This window comes from Cajanus cajan, chromosome 2 (genome assembly GCF_000230855.2).
Source record: "Cajanus cajan strain Asha chromosome 2, NIPB_CcT2T_4, whole genome shotgun sequence".
NCBI lineage: Eukaryota > Viridiplantae > Streptophyta > Magnoliopsida > Fabales > Fabaceae > Cajanus > Cajanus cajan.
Genome location: NC_138518.1, coordinates 74,802,875 through 74,815,324, shown reverse-complemented (window position 1 = coordinate 74,815,324; position 12,450 = coordinate 74,802,875). Strand labels below are relative to the sequence as shown.

At 31.5% G+C, this 12,450-nt stretch overlaps 2 protein-coding genes across 5 annotated transcripts; one reads left to right on the top strand and one right to left on the bottom strand.

Annotated features, from left to right (window-relative positions):
* Positions 1-293: 293 nt before the first annotated feature.
* SYNC1 (Class II aminoacyl-tRNA and biotin synthetases superfamily protein) lies at positions 294-3,038 on the bottom strand. Its single transcript, XM_020360317.3, has 6 exons — positions 2,414-3,038; positions 1,641-2,234; positions 1,139-1,395; positions 922-1,051; positions 751-809; positions 294-640 (listed from the first exon to the last, which is right to left on the bottom strand). The coding sequence occupies exons 1-6, from the start codon at positions 2,891-2,893 to the stop codon at positions 457-459; spliced, it is 1,704 nt and encodes a 567-aa protein (XP_020215906.1). The 5' UTR covers positions 2,894-3,038; the 3' UTR covers positions 294-456.
* A 4,283-nt stretch (positions 3,039-7,321) lies between these two features.
* LOC109799725 (vacuolar protein sorting-associated protein 32 homolog 1) lies at positions 7,322-12,217 on the top strand. 4 transcript variants are annotated; one of them, XM_020360347.3, is made up of 8 exons: positions 7,322-7,479; positions 7,696-7,856; positions 8,512-8,611; positions 10,230-10,315; positions 10,893-10,984; positions 11,186-11,300; positions 11,451-11,646; positions 11,912-12,217. In XM_020360347.3, the coding sequence occupies exons 2-7, from the start codon at positions 7,785-7,787 to the stop codon at positions 11,640-11,642; spliced, it is 657 nt and encodes a 218-aa protein (XP_020215936.1). In that variant the 5' UTR covers positions 7,322-7,479; positions 7,696-7,784; the 3' UTR covers positions 11,643-11,646; positions 11,912-12,217. The 4 variants fall into 4 exon arrangements, with proteins under 4 accessions (XP_020215936.1, XP_020215934.1, XP_082925179.1 ...); XM_020360345.3 differs by having other exon boundaries at positions 11,907-12,217; XM_083069054.1 differs by adding an exon at positions 7,574-7,590 and having other exon boundaries at positions 7,363-7,479; positions 11,451-12,217.
* The last annotated feature ends 233 nt before the right edge of the window (positions 12,218-12,450 follow it).

The window sequence follows — 12,450 nt, the reverse complement described above, 5'->3', positions numbered from 1 at the left end:
ATTTATTTTATCTTAATACACATTTGACTTTTAAATACACATTTAATTAATTAAAACCTTAAAAATAATTATATACAACGACTAAAATACGATATTTTAAATAGTAAATGCGAAATTAGATAACGAATATGGATAATTGGATGCAAATGCTAAAGGAGGCTCTGTAAAATGCATAATCAAGATTGACATAATCCCCACACTGAATAGAGTATTGCAGGTCCTTTGCAGAACAGAGTTGCTTTAAACCTCAATAAATAAATGAAATCAACGTCAAATTGGAGACAAAAAGTAAGTAACATATAAAAGCCAGCATCATTTAAACATTAGTAGATCGGGAAAGAGGAATCTCCAAGACGGCCACTCAACAAAAATAATTTAAATGCTATATTTAATTACTACATTTCAATTTTCAACTTTAACTACTCATGCAAGAGAATTGTAATCAGTAAATAAAGATCATAGATCTGCTCTGCCAGGATATCGTGGGAAGGGAATCACGTCTCTAATATTCTCCAAACCAGTGGCAAAGAGAATCATCCTTTCAAAGCCAAGGCCGAATCCAGCATGCTTCACCGTTCCATATCGCCTCAGATCAAGGTACCACTCATATGGCTCAAGAGGCAAACCCATCTCCTTTATTCTACAAAATAAAACACGACAAAAAAAAGTCAAATAACTTCTAAGGACTGCAAAATCCTTTTAAATAAAGCAACGAAATTAAGAAAAGACAAAGTAAACGGTTATATTTACCTTGTCTGAATGACATCATAGCGTTCTTCCCTTTGGCTTCCACCAATTAGCTCTCCAACCTAAAATTATATTTACATGTTTCTATAAGTCACTGGGTATCTCTGAACATATTATCATCAATAGCCATGAACTCTATAGATTTGTGGAAAATAAAATATACAGGAGTCATACCTTTGGTACAAGCACATCCATAGCAGCCACTGTCTTTAAGTCATCATTCAGCCGCATGTAGAATGCTTTGATTTCTTTTGGATAGTTATAGACAATCACAGGCTTCTGAAACTTCACCTCTGTTAGGTATCTGCATAACACCATCCCCCAATATATCACAACACAAATCAATAAATAAGAACAAGAACTAGACAGAAATAAGTAAACTTAAAAGTACCTTTCATGCTCAGATGCCAAGTCAATTCCCCATTTCACTTCATTCTCAAATTTCTTACCATTCTTCACAGCCTCTTCTAGTATTTCCACTGCTTCTGTGTAGGTAACCCGGATAAAGGGGGTGGAAGCAACCAATTTTAAACGGTTAATGCAACCTTTATCAAACTTATCAGCCATAAACTCCATATCATCAAGGCAGTTGTCAAGTAACCACTGGCACATAAACTTCACATATGCCTCGGCACAGTTCATATCATCCTACACAAAAAAGCACAAAACCATGAACTTTATTACTTCCACCACAAGAAAAGCAAAGGCACCAAACACTATAAGCACAGGTGAAATGGCAGCTCAACATTGCACTAGAAAACTACCAACTTTATTACCCCAACTAAAATTCAAATATTTGGATCAAGTATCAACATTCAGCTGATAAGCATACCACCAACAACAACTAACATAATCATGATTATGCTCAAGTCTGAGTTAAAAGTATCATATACCTTCAACTCCGCAAACGCAATCTCAGGTTCTACCATCCAAAACTCGGCCAAATGCCTAGAAGTATGAGAATTCTCTGCACGAAACGTGGGGCCAAAGGTATACACACTAGTGAGAGCACACGCATATGACTCAACCTGAAGCTGACCCGAAACCGTCAAAAATGCTTGACGTGCAAAGAAATCTTTCCCATAATCAACCTTCCCATCATCCTTCTTAGGGATCCCAGGCTTAAGCTTCGACCTCTCCTCCACCTTAGCCAAACTCTCTTTCGCCTTCTTAAGCTGATCCACAGCAGCCCCAATCTCCTGCTTACTCGCCTTAGCAGCTTTCAACTGAGACACAACCTCTCCTTTTTCCTTAGCAACAACCCTAGCCGCCTCGACATCAGCCTCCGTCGGAGGCGGATTCTCCAACAACTCCTTCTCCAACCTCTCCGCCTCACTCAGCAATGTCGTCACCTGAAACATCTCACCCGCACCCTCACAATCACTCGTAGTAATAATAGGCGTGTGCACATACAGAAACCCTTCCCTGTTGAAAAAGGTATGCGTGGCATACGCAAGAGCATTCCTAATTCTAGCCACCGCAGATATCTGCAATCACACAAAACCTAATTAATCGAATTCCAGAACAAGTTACAATAATGTTAGCTCAAACTGTAATGTAGTTACTATAAAAAAAAAAAAAAAAAAAAAAAACACAATAATACAGTAAAGTTTTAATTAATAGATTGATAAACAATTTTAGAATTAATTAGGGAAAAGAAAAATACAGTGTTGGTTCTGGAACGAAGGTGAACGAAATCTCGGAGAAACTCGAGAGTGAGTCTCATCTTGGGAAGAGGATACTTGGCGGGATCGACGGGGCCAACGTGGAGAACCTCATCGGCGCGGAGTTCGATTTTCTGTTTGGTGCCGGCGGGAGGAAGCTTGAGGTGGCCGTCGACGACGACGCAGGTTCCGGTGGGGACGATTTGCCCAAGGTCGCCGAGCGAGGCTTCGACGATGACTTGGAGGTTGGCGGCGCAGCTTCCGTCGTTGAGTTCCAGGAATGCGAAGGCGTCCTTGTCGGCTTTCCTTCCTGTCTTTACCCAGCCGCCGACGCGCGCCTTCCGGCCGGCGAGGGCGGAGCCGCCGTCGGGGCGGGAGACGATGGATCGGATGGGGACGCGGTCGGAGAACAGCGCCTTGGGGACCTCGTCGAGGGTGGCAGCGGCGAGCTGGTCTGTCGGCGGAGAGGATGCGTCTGCCATTGGTGTTGACGGCGGCGGGAACGAGTGCCGCGGTGGAAAGTCTCTTTGCTGAGTGAAAAATTAAACCCTAAATTTGAGTGCGAAATTGTGATGTGTCTTTTTATTTTGGGTGGTGACAGGGAATATTAATTGGACAGTTTCAATTTTAAGATTCACTCACCCACCTGATTTTATACAAGAGAGGATGTTACGACTTACGCGTCTTAATGTTTTAACGAGGCTCGAGATTTAAATTTTTTTATTATTTTAATTTCAGTTTTTATATTTTTAAATATTTTATTTATACCAGTTAATTTTTTTTTTTTTTATTTTAATGTACATTTACTAATTTGATTTATTTTATGAGTAAAATTAATTTTAAGTATATATATATATTAAGATTTAAGATCAAATTTTATATATATAAAAATATTATTTATTTTTTAAATATTTAATAGTTTAAAAATTAATGTATTCATTATTGAGATTTCAGCGGTCAATTTTTTATTTATTTATTTATCTTGTATTCATTTTTACATGAATAATTTTTATCTTTATTTATATTATGTAATTCTCTAATTTATTTTCATTTTGACGTGAACCTGTTTATAAATAAATGCTCATACAAATAATAAATTTTTTTTTCTACCCGTAATTATAAATATATTTTATTCTTTCTATTTTCTTGAGTAGAATCCACTCCAAGTTACTAAGATATTCCGTTGGGTTCACACAATGGATTCGGTTTGGGTAAACAATGTCAAGTTGATTTTAAATTTGGACAATGGGAAAAACTTGGTCCAAATCCAATTGCTTGGCCGACAAACAAAGTTAAGGAGTATTTTTTTTTTAATCATTGACCCCATGGTTAATATTTGTAAGAATTTCGTTAGCATTTTTTTTTAGTAGTACATCTATAAATTGCTGCATAGTATTTTAATATTTTTTTATTTTACAAAACATACTATTTAGTTAATCACTTTACTTTTCGTTACTTTCTTGAGATTATATGTTATGAATAATTAATTAAACAAGCATAATATTATACAATTATTTTAATTTGATATTTATGTTTGATAAGCGTAATTAAAAAGTTAATTGAAAACCAAAAAATATTAGACAGTAATTAAAAATTATTTGTTGAATCAAACTTCTTGATCTAATAGTTGTCAAGTCTATTTTTAAAGATGAGAGTCAATTTAATATTGTTAGGTATAAAATAACAATGATGGAAAAATGTTTCGAAAATAAATTTTACTAATTAAGCAAAGGTTTGCAAAATTTCCTTGGATAAAAGTAACATTTTACTAGAGAAAATTAAAATAATTGTCCAGTATAATAATTACACAATGAAATTTCAAATTACAACGAGAAACACTTATTATACTATCATAGTTTTTTATATAATTAAGTCATCGATTTAGCTCAAATTTTACATTAAAATCTATTTGATAAGTAGGAGAGGAGAGGGGGGAAATGAGAGGAATTAAAAATTTTGTTAAATTAAGAAGGTGAGAGACAATTTTTTGTATGCTTTAGAAAATATAATGACAGAAGAAAAAAAAAACACACTCTAATATGTAAGACATTCATGTCATTAGCTAGCAAAAGCGAAACAAAATAATTATGTGGCACCATACTTAACCAATAAATCAACATACAAATCAACTTCTCGAAAGATATGCTCAAAGCTAATGATCTAGTTTAAAAAAATAAAAAGTGTTGAATCCTCTTTATAAGTAAATAATTTAGATGAAAACGTTATCATTTTTCTTTATCAACTTCAAGATTATAAGTAAATTTGATTCACAAATAAGGTTGTAAATATCATTATGTGAAGCTTTATGAAGTCCATAAAAAACTTCACAATTACACTTTAAGGTTGGCAAAGATCTCACAACAGTATAAAAAACTGGAAACCCAAGATATGAAAAGGATGGAAGAGAAATAAAAAATAAAAAATCAATTTACCTTTATATCTTTATAATCTTAAATTTTAAATGTATATAAAATATTTTATATATTATACTAAAAATAATTTAAAATTTTTCACATCACCTCCAAATTTTCTAATATTAGAAGGAAGCTAAAATTAGATAAGGAGAGATTTAGTTATCTTCTATTTCCATTCTAAAATTTGATTCAAACAAAAAAATATTAATTAAATAAGTAACAAAAATCTCATATTTGTTAGTCTTAAATATAAGCAACATAATCTCAACATATTTAATGTTGACATTCTTAAAATACTTCATTTAACTAAAATGACATTTTCAATGTTTTTTTTTTAATTCTTAATACTAAGTTTTAAGAAATGATAACTTAGAAAGTTAAATTACTTTTTAGTTGAGATTAACAAAATCAAATGAGATAAATAATTTTTTAATTAACGTAAAATATATTTTTTATTATTTATATTCAAAACCGAATGAATATCTAACCGGCACACCTAAAAATATTATTTGTAAAACGTGTTGTAAGTACAATCATAAATAATACATTTTTTTATTATTTAAAGACATATCCTATATTCTTGTAAAAAAAAACTCTATTACCTTATTTACATAAATTTTTATGATAAGGAGATAATTAATTAAAATTATTAAATGTGTATTTATTTACTCTCCAACATAGTTATTATTTTTTATAAGTATATATATATATATATATATATATATATCATTTGGTTAAACTTTAATCTATTAAAATTATTTTAATAAAACTTTATATTATATAAATTATTAAAATAATCTATGCATGTAGTTGAAATAAACGTAACAAATTATTTGATACAATAACGCGATGAAATATACGTTATTCATTTAAAAAAAAGAATCGTAAGTTATGATTTTTTAATTTTTTTATTGTAAATCACAATATTTTTTTCTACTAACAATCGTGTTTATGCTGAGTAAAACTATCAGAAGCAATTTTACCACAAAATATCTTAAACATTAAATCATTAAAATTTTCTTATTGTAAATTTAAAATTAAGATATAATTATTTAAATATGATTTTTTATAAGTTTAATTAATCATATCTTTATCCTTACACTATTTTTTTCATTTTAGTTTCTATAAATATTTTTTTTACAGTTCAGTATATATATGTTTTTTTTTTCTCATTTTAGTTTTTAAACTTCTATTTTATGATAGTTTTTTTTACCATAAAATAATAACAATGATCAAAATATAATTAAAAAAAGCTCTTATAAAAATTAAAACCCATTTTTTTAAGTATAAATATTAAAATGAAAAGTTAACTCGGACAAAATTATTAATCCAACTCACAATATATAAGTTACAACTGAAATTAACTTCCTGCACATTGCGTCACTAGTATTGAGTTATCTCATATTAAATAAACTTAATCCTTTCTTTTACAAGATGAACTTAATTCGTTAATATACACTAAACTATTATTTTTATCGAACACATTATTTCTTATATAAAAATTAAATTTATATATTAAATAATAATAATAATAATAATAATAATATAATATTATACTATGATAAACTTATGCTTTATTCAATTTTTGAAATCTTTTACTTTGAACTTTTTCTACCAATTCATTTTAAAACTATTTAAATCAATCACATATATAAATATTTTTAAATTTATGTTTTAGTTTTTACCTTAATTATATATTATTTTTTCTTAGATTAAAAAACACTCTAAAAAATCAAATCATGCATAAAGTTTAAATAAATATATAAGTGGACAAATTTTTTTTACTTAAATATGTTTTAAGTTTTAACAAATATGTTTCTATCTCATTTTAGTCTTCATATTTTTTTTTTGTAATTTTTAAATCCCGTATCATTAATTCTAGTTAGCTAACTTAGCGTGGATATAATCATATAAATAACAAAATAAAAATATTAAAATAATAAAAAACATTTAAATCAACATAATTATGTTGCTTTAGGCTACATTATTTAATTAAGTAATTTATTTATTATTTTATATAAATAAAATAATTGCATATAGTTTATTTTTATATTTTTTAATTTTAATATTTTATGAACAATAATTTTTATTACTTTAAAATATTAAAATTAATAAAAAAAACAATGTTCATAACATATTAAAAATTAAAATAAATTATAAAAATATATTTATTTTTGTTATTTATAAATAATAATAAATATATTATTTAATTAAATTATTCTCTTAAAAATAATCTAGTTATTTTAATTTAAAACATTTTTTAATTATCTTAATTTATTTAGTCGTGCCCTGCTAAAATACTGTAATTAGGATGAATAACTGTAAGAACTATAATTCCCCTTAAAAAAAAACTGTAAGAACTATAAAGAAGGAAAATTAAAAGAGATGAACTGAAAAATTCTTACAAATTAAAATGAGACATGTTTGCATGAATTAAAACATATTTAAGTTTTTTTTTCTTATTACTAATAAAAGGAATAAGAAAAATACAAAATTGAGCACTTATGAATTTGTCTTGGACCCACAATTAGTTGCACGCTACGTGGAGGAGTCAAGAAATCGAAGAAAGAACGAAGCAAATCAATTTCTGTTTACTTTTTATTTTATTTTTCTTCGATTGGATTCAATTTCTGAATTTCCCAATACCCTTCACGGTACGCCTTCTTCCTCCATCTCTCCCTATTTCATCATATATAACTCTAACAATCTTCATGTACCACAATTTTTTTTTTTTTTTAATTTTAAAAGACCTAATTTTTCAACAGGTTCGTTCATCTCCACTTTTCTTTCAACTCCATCGTTCTATTTCTTTTCTTATATTTATTTTTTCAACAATTTTTCGATTTCGATGGATCTTTTTGATGTTCCAGGGAGATCGGTTGGCGAATTGGTAGCGTCCCGTTGATTTTCCTATTCGACGCATAAAGGGTATCACTGTTTCATCATCTCTTAATCAATCATGTTTACCCGAATTTTTGGCAAACCGAAACAGGAAGCCAATACTCTAACCACTTTGGACAAGTTAAATGAGGTAATTTCACTTTCCCAATTGGAAGATTCTTCTTTTTTTTACATTGTTTTGTGAATTGTGCATGTATGATAAATAGAACTGCTGCTTCTTCAAATTACGCGTTTGTTATATTTATATTGCAATTCAGGCTAGTTTTATTATTTTCTTAATTGATAAGCAGCGTTATCTTCATTGGAACTACGAAGAAACGGATTTCCTGTGTACTGTGGTTGTTGAATATCATGTGCTGCATATTCAATCAAGAGTCGTCTTGCATGTGTGAATTCTTTTACAGCATTATAATGCTGTTTACGATTTGAAGGAGTAGAAGGCACATTCTTGTCCCTTTTATAATCTTTTCTTTTTCTGTTAGTGTTCTGGAAATTGATTGATTTCTTAATTACGTGAATAAACTACATATATCCAGATCATTGTCTGAGACACAGCCTCAGTAGCCATGTTCGGCTTTTATTATCTTATTTTTCCTTGTTAAATCCTGCATTTTATGCTGAAACTTAGTGTTTTTCTGTGGTTTAACTTTGCATAAGTATTTATAAACATTTTTTGATCAGGTAAAGATCAATGTGTGCAATTTTAGTGTTTGTTTTCTGCAGTTATTTACAGTTTGAGGTTACTTTTTTCTCGTTTTGAATGTTTTGAGTCTTGAATGCTGCAGACACTTGAAATGCTAGAGAAAAAGGAGAAAGTACTCCTTAAAAAGGCTGCAGCAGAAGTTGAAAGAGCCAAAGAATTCACACGAGCAAAGAATAAAAGGGGTATGTAGCAAAACTCATGTGCTTTTTCTAGACAATACCATTGAAGCATACAATGCCGTCTTCCTCCCTATTCACTGGTATTTGTGTTACTGCTGAGATTTTGAATGCATGCTTTGGTCAAAATTTTGTGCTATGATAGTTTCATCAAGAATAACATGTCAAGCTTCTCAACAAGATTTTTGGCCTCACAAAATCAGGATGGTGAGAGATGGAATGAACTATAAGTTGTTTAGGTTCATTGGAATGTGAAAGGCAATTCCATTATAAGATTGGATGCAGTATTGTTAAAGTAGCAATCAGCCTCATAAGATTGTAAAATTTTACACATCAAAGGACCCCTGGCAAGCTGAACTGCCGAAGCTTCTCTGTGATCGCGATTTGCAATTTACCATGCGTTTAATTCTGGGCTTGTCGATCCCAGAGAGGTGGAGTGCAGCCAAGATTACCATGTCAGGTTGTTTAACATGGTCTGAGAAAAAAATTTAAAACTTTTTCTCCTTCATTGTAATGCTCGCTGTCATTTGTGACCTATGCCCCATTTGAAAATCACTCAGTTGTGTGCCGCCGGACCCCTCCTTTATAACTACACGAGATTCACCTCATGCCAATACTGAACTGTGCGTTGTTGCTGCCATTACCAGTTATTGCACTCTAGTTGTGCACTTGTTACCCAATTTTTAAGCATCTTTTAGTTTCTTCTCGTTTTCTCTAGGTTGTGCCTCAGTTATGCAGCATCTAGTTGTGCCTCTACCCACCTTGGATCTCTCACTCAGTCACTGTCTATCTTTTAATTCAATTCTTTGGCTTCTCTCACATTTTTTTTTATAAAAAATCATCTTTGACTTATTTTTAATCAGCCATTAGGCTTTAAGTTATCATCTCTTTTTCCTGTTATTTTTAACAGTAGCTTAGTCAAGGGTATCAAGAACGAGTTTCAATGTTTTGAATGGAAGAGGGGTGTAGTTTTGTAATGCAAATAGTATGATCTAACTAAAATGTATGCATAAAAAATCGCACCAGGGGAAGAAATACAAAGGGTCAACAGTTAAGGGGAGAAATAGAGAAGAGTGTCAAAGGATGACAATGGAGGTCGTACAAGCAAACCATAATTTAGGGAATTAAATAAAAATATAGGGTTTCTTTTTAAAGGATTGTTTGACCCAACTTGGATTGTTCACTGCTGCAAACTCATTTCTGGAGTGCGGCAATCCAACAATTCCATGACTTGGAGCAATGATCCAGCATGAGTCAACCATAGAATGTTTTCTGGTGGAGTGCAGGTTGATTGGGAGGATAAAACACATTAGATCTCAGAATCCTGTTCGTTGGAGGCAATTTTGACAACAATGAGCTTATTGGCAAATGAGAGACAACCAGATTATTTGAAAAAAAATATCGTAAATTAAAACTACTTTACCTATTTATTATTTTGTTCAACTTTTCATATTAAAATAAAATTAAAAAAATCAGAAATGGAGTCACAAAGCTGAGTGTGGAATTCCCCTAATGCAGCATGGTTTTAACCCCATTACCATTGCCATTTATAGTACACTATTTTACTGAATCAATGATGTATTAATTATTTGTTACATTGTTTTTGAATTCCTGTTTTATGCAGCGGCTATACAATGTTTGAAGAGGAAGAGGCTATATGAACAGCAAATAGAGCAGCTTGGAAATTTCCAGCTGCGTATTCATGACCAGGTGTGAATGCACTTTACATTCAGCAGTTACAACAAATGTTTTTGAAACTGTGCCAGTCATTTGAATCATTAAAAAAAGAAAAGTTAAGGGTTGAGTATAATAAATGTATGCATTTTTATATTAATAATTATTAAACTAAAAATAATGTACTAATATTAACATAATTTTATAATATATGCTAGTATCAACGAAAACAGTAAGCCAAACTCATTGCAGTACAGGCTATTATTTGTCTCACGTTGGACAAAGTAGGAAAAGAAAAACTTTGGTTTGGTTATAAATTGGGAACTAAATAATCAATAATGTATAGAAAGTTTTTTTACAATTTTCAAGGGACTTGTTTAATCTGTCATGTCAACTAGTACAGTTCACATGGGTCATGGGTCAGCTTGTTCAAGCCTAGTACATTTTTTTTTAATGATTTTTGAAATCTTATTTTGGAGGATTGGTTGGATCAGTTCCTGGTTTTTCCAGTCCTTGCAGCCACTGTGTTCTAGTTCTGACAATTATGTGGGTATGATTTTGATTTAGTATTTGGAGTATCATTTATATCCTATGCTGATCATTTGTGTTACAGATGATAATGTTAGAAGGTGCCAAGGCAACCACAGAAACAGTTGATGCATTGAGAACTGGAGCAGCGGCAATGAAGGCTATGCAAAAAGCCACGTATGTATATTGTGATTTTATTCTTAATTCTTAATATGCTCTTCCATATTTTACATCTCTGTTTTAGGCTTGTTTTGAAAACCTGATAAGTCTACTGTGTTTTCTGTGATGTGGAAAATGTCCATGCATGTATTGTTTAATGCATCTTGCATAACGGGCTGCTCATTATGACATTGTTGAGTTGCGGTATTTATTTCTCAGGAATATTGATGATGTCGACAAGACTATGGATGAGATCAACGAACAGACAGAGAACATGAAACAAATTCAGGAAGCATTGTCTACTCCAATTGGTGCAGCTGCTGACTTTGACGAGGTCGTTTTCTCAAGCTTTAATTTTATTTGTGCACAATGCAATTGAAAAAAAAAAAAAACTTTTGATTTAGTTATTACCGAGCATATATATAATGCATTGTGTCACATGTCTGGGCAGCATCCTTAAATATAAATTTGTTTGCCATTTCAGGATGAATTGGAAGCAGAACTTGAAGAGCTGGAGGGTGCTGAATTGGAAGAACAGCTTCTTCAACCCGCAACTACAGCTCCAGCAGCCCCAGTGCATGTTCCAGCTGGGCGTCAACCCACTCGTCCTGTGTCTTCGAAGCCCACTGCTGAGGAAGATGAATTGGCAGCTTTGCAGGCTGAGATGGCACTTTGAGCAGGTCCCTTTTTCCAGCTGAAACACTATTGATATATGCATCTATTCATTAATCTGTTCTAGTTCGGTTGGGGTATTGCAATTAATGTGGCCGTTGAATGGTTTGTGTGTGCACCAGTTTCATGTTCGATATCAACCTTTGCACAGTTGAATTCACTTGTATAATCTTAGTTTGGAAAGAATTGTTCATAGTTGCATGTCTGGAAAAAGTTTGAGAGTCATATTTATGCAGTTCTTATTGATTTTGCTGTTGGCTTTCATTAGGCCAGAACTTTGCAGGCATTGATGTGCATGATAAGTGGCCTCTTGTAAAACCAGAGTGACACGGAGAATTCTGCCCCTCCTCATGCTTGCTTATCAATGAAACTATTAAACAGACCAAAGATGTATATAAAGGGTATAAAAATTCAATGGCCCTTAAAAATTTCTACTTTCTCGGATGTTTCGCCCTCTTCGATGTCGCGTTTTATCAGAAAGTTGAAAAGCCGGATTTATCCTTGTGTAGTTCTTGTTAAACATTGATGCATTTGTTTGTAAACCTAGTGGAGTTTAAATATTATTCTTCACACTGATCAGAGGATATCTTAGTTTATTACAATCTCCATTCAAAAAGGGAAAAATATTTTCGTCCGGCAATAAAAAGGAAATATTATTTGCGGAAACGCGAGTTTGTAGGTTCAACAATGATCCATAATTCCGATGATTGGGATTTAGAGAAAAATAAATTCAAACTGAGTAAAATGTTTGGTAAATAATTTGTATTTTCAATGCATTTCTCTGCTAAGAGCATCTCAGGGAAAAATCTTTT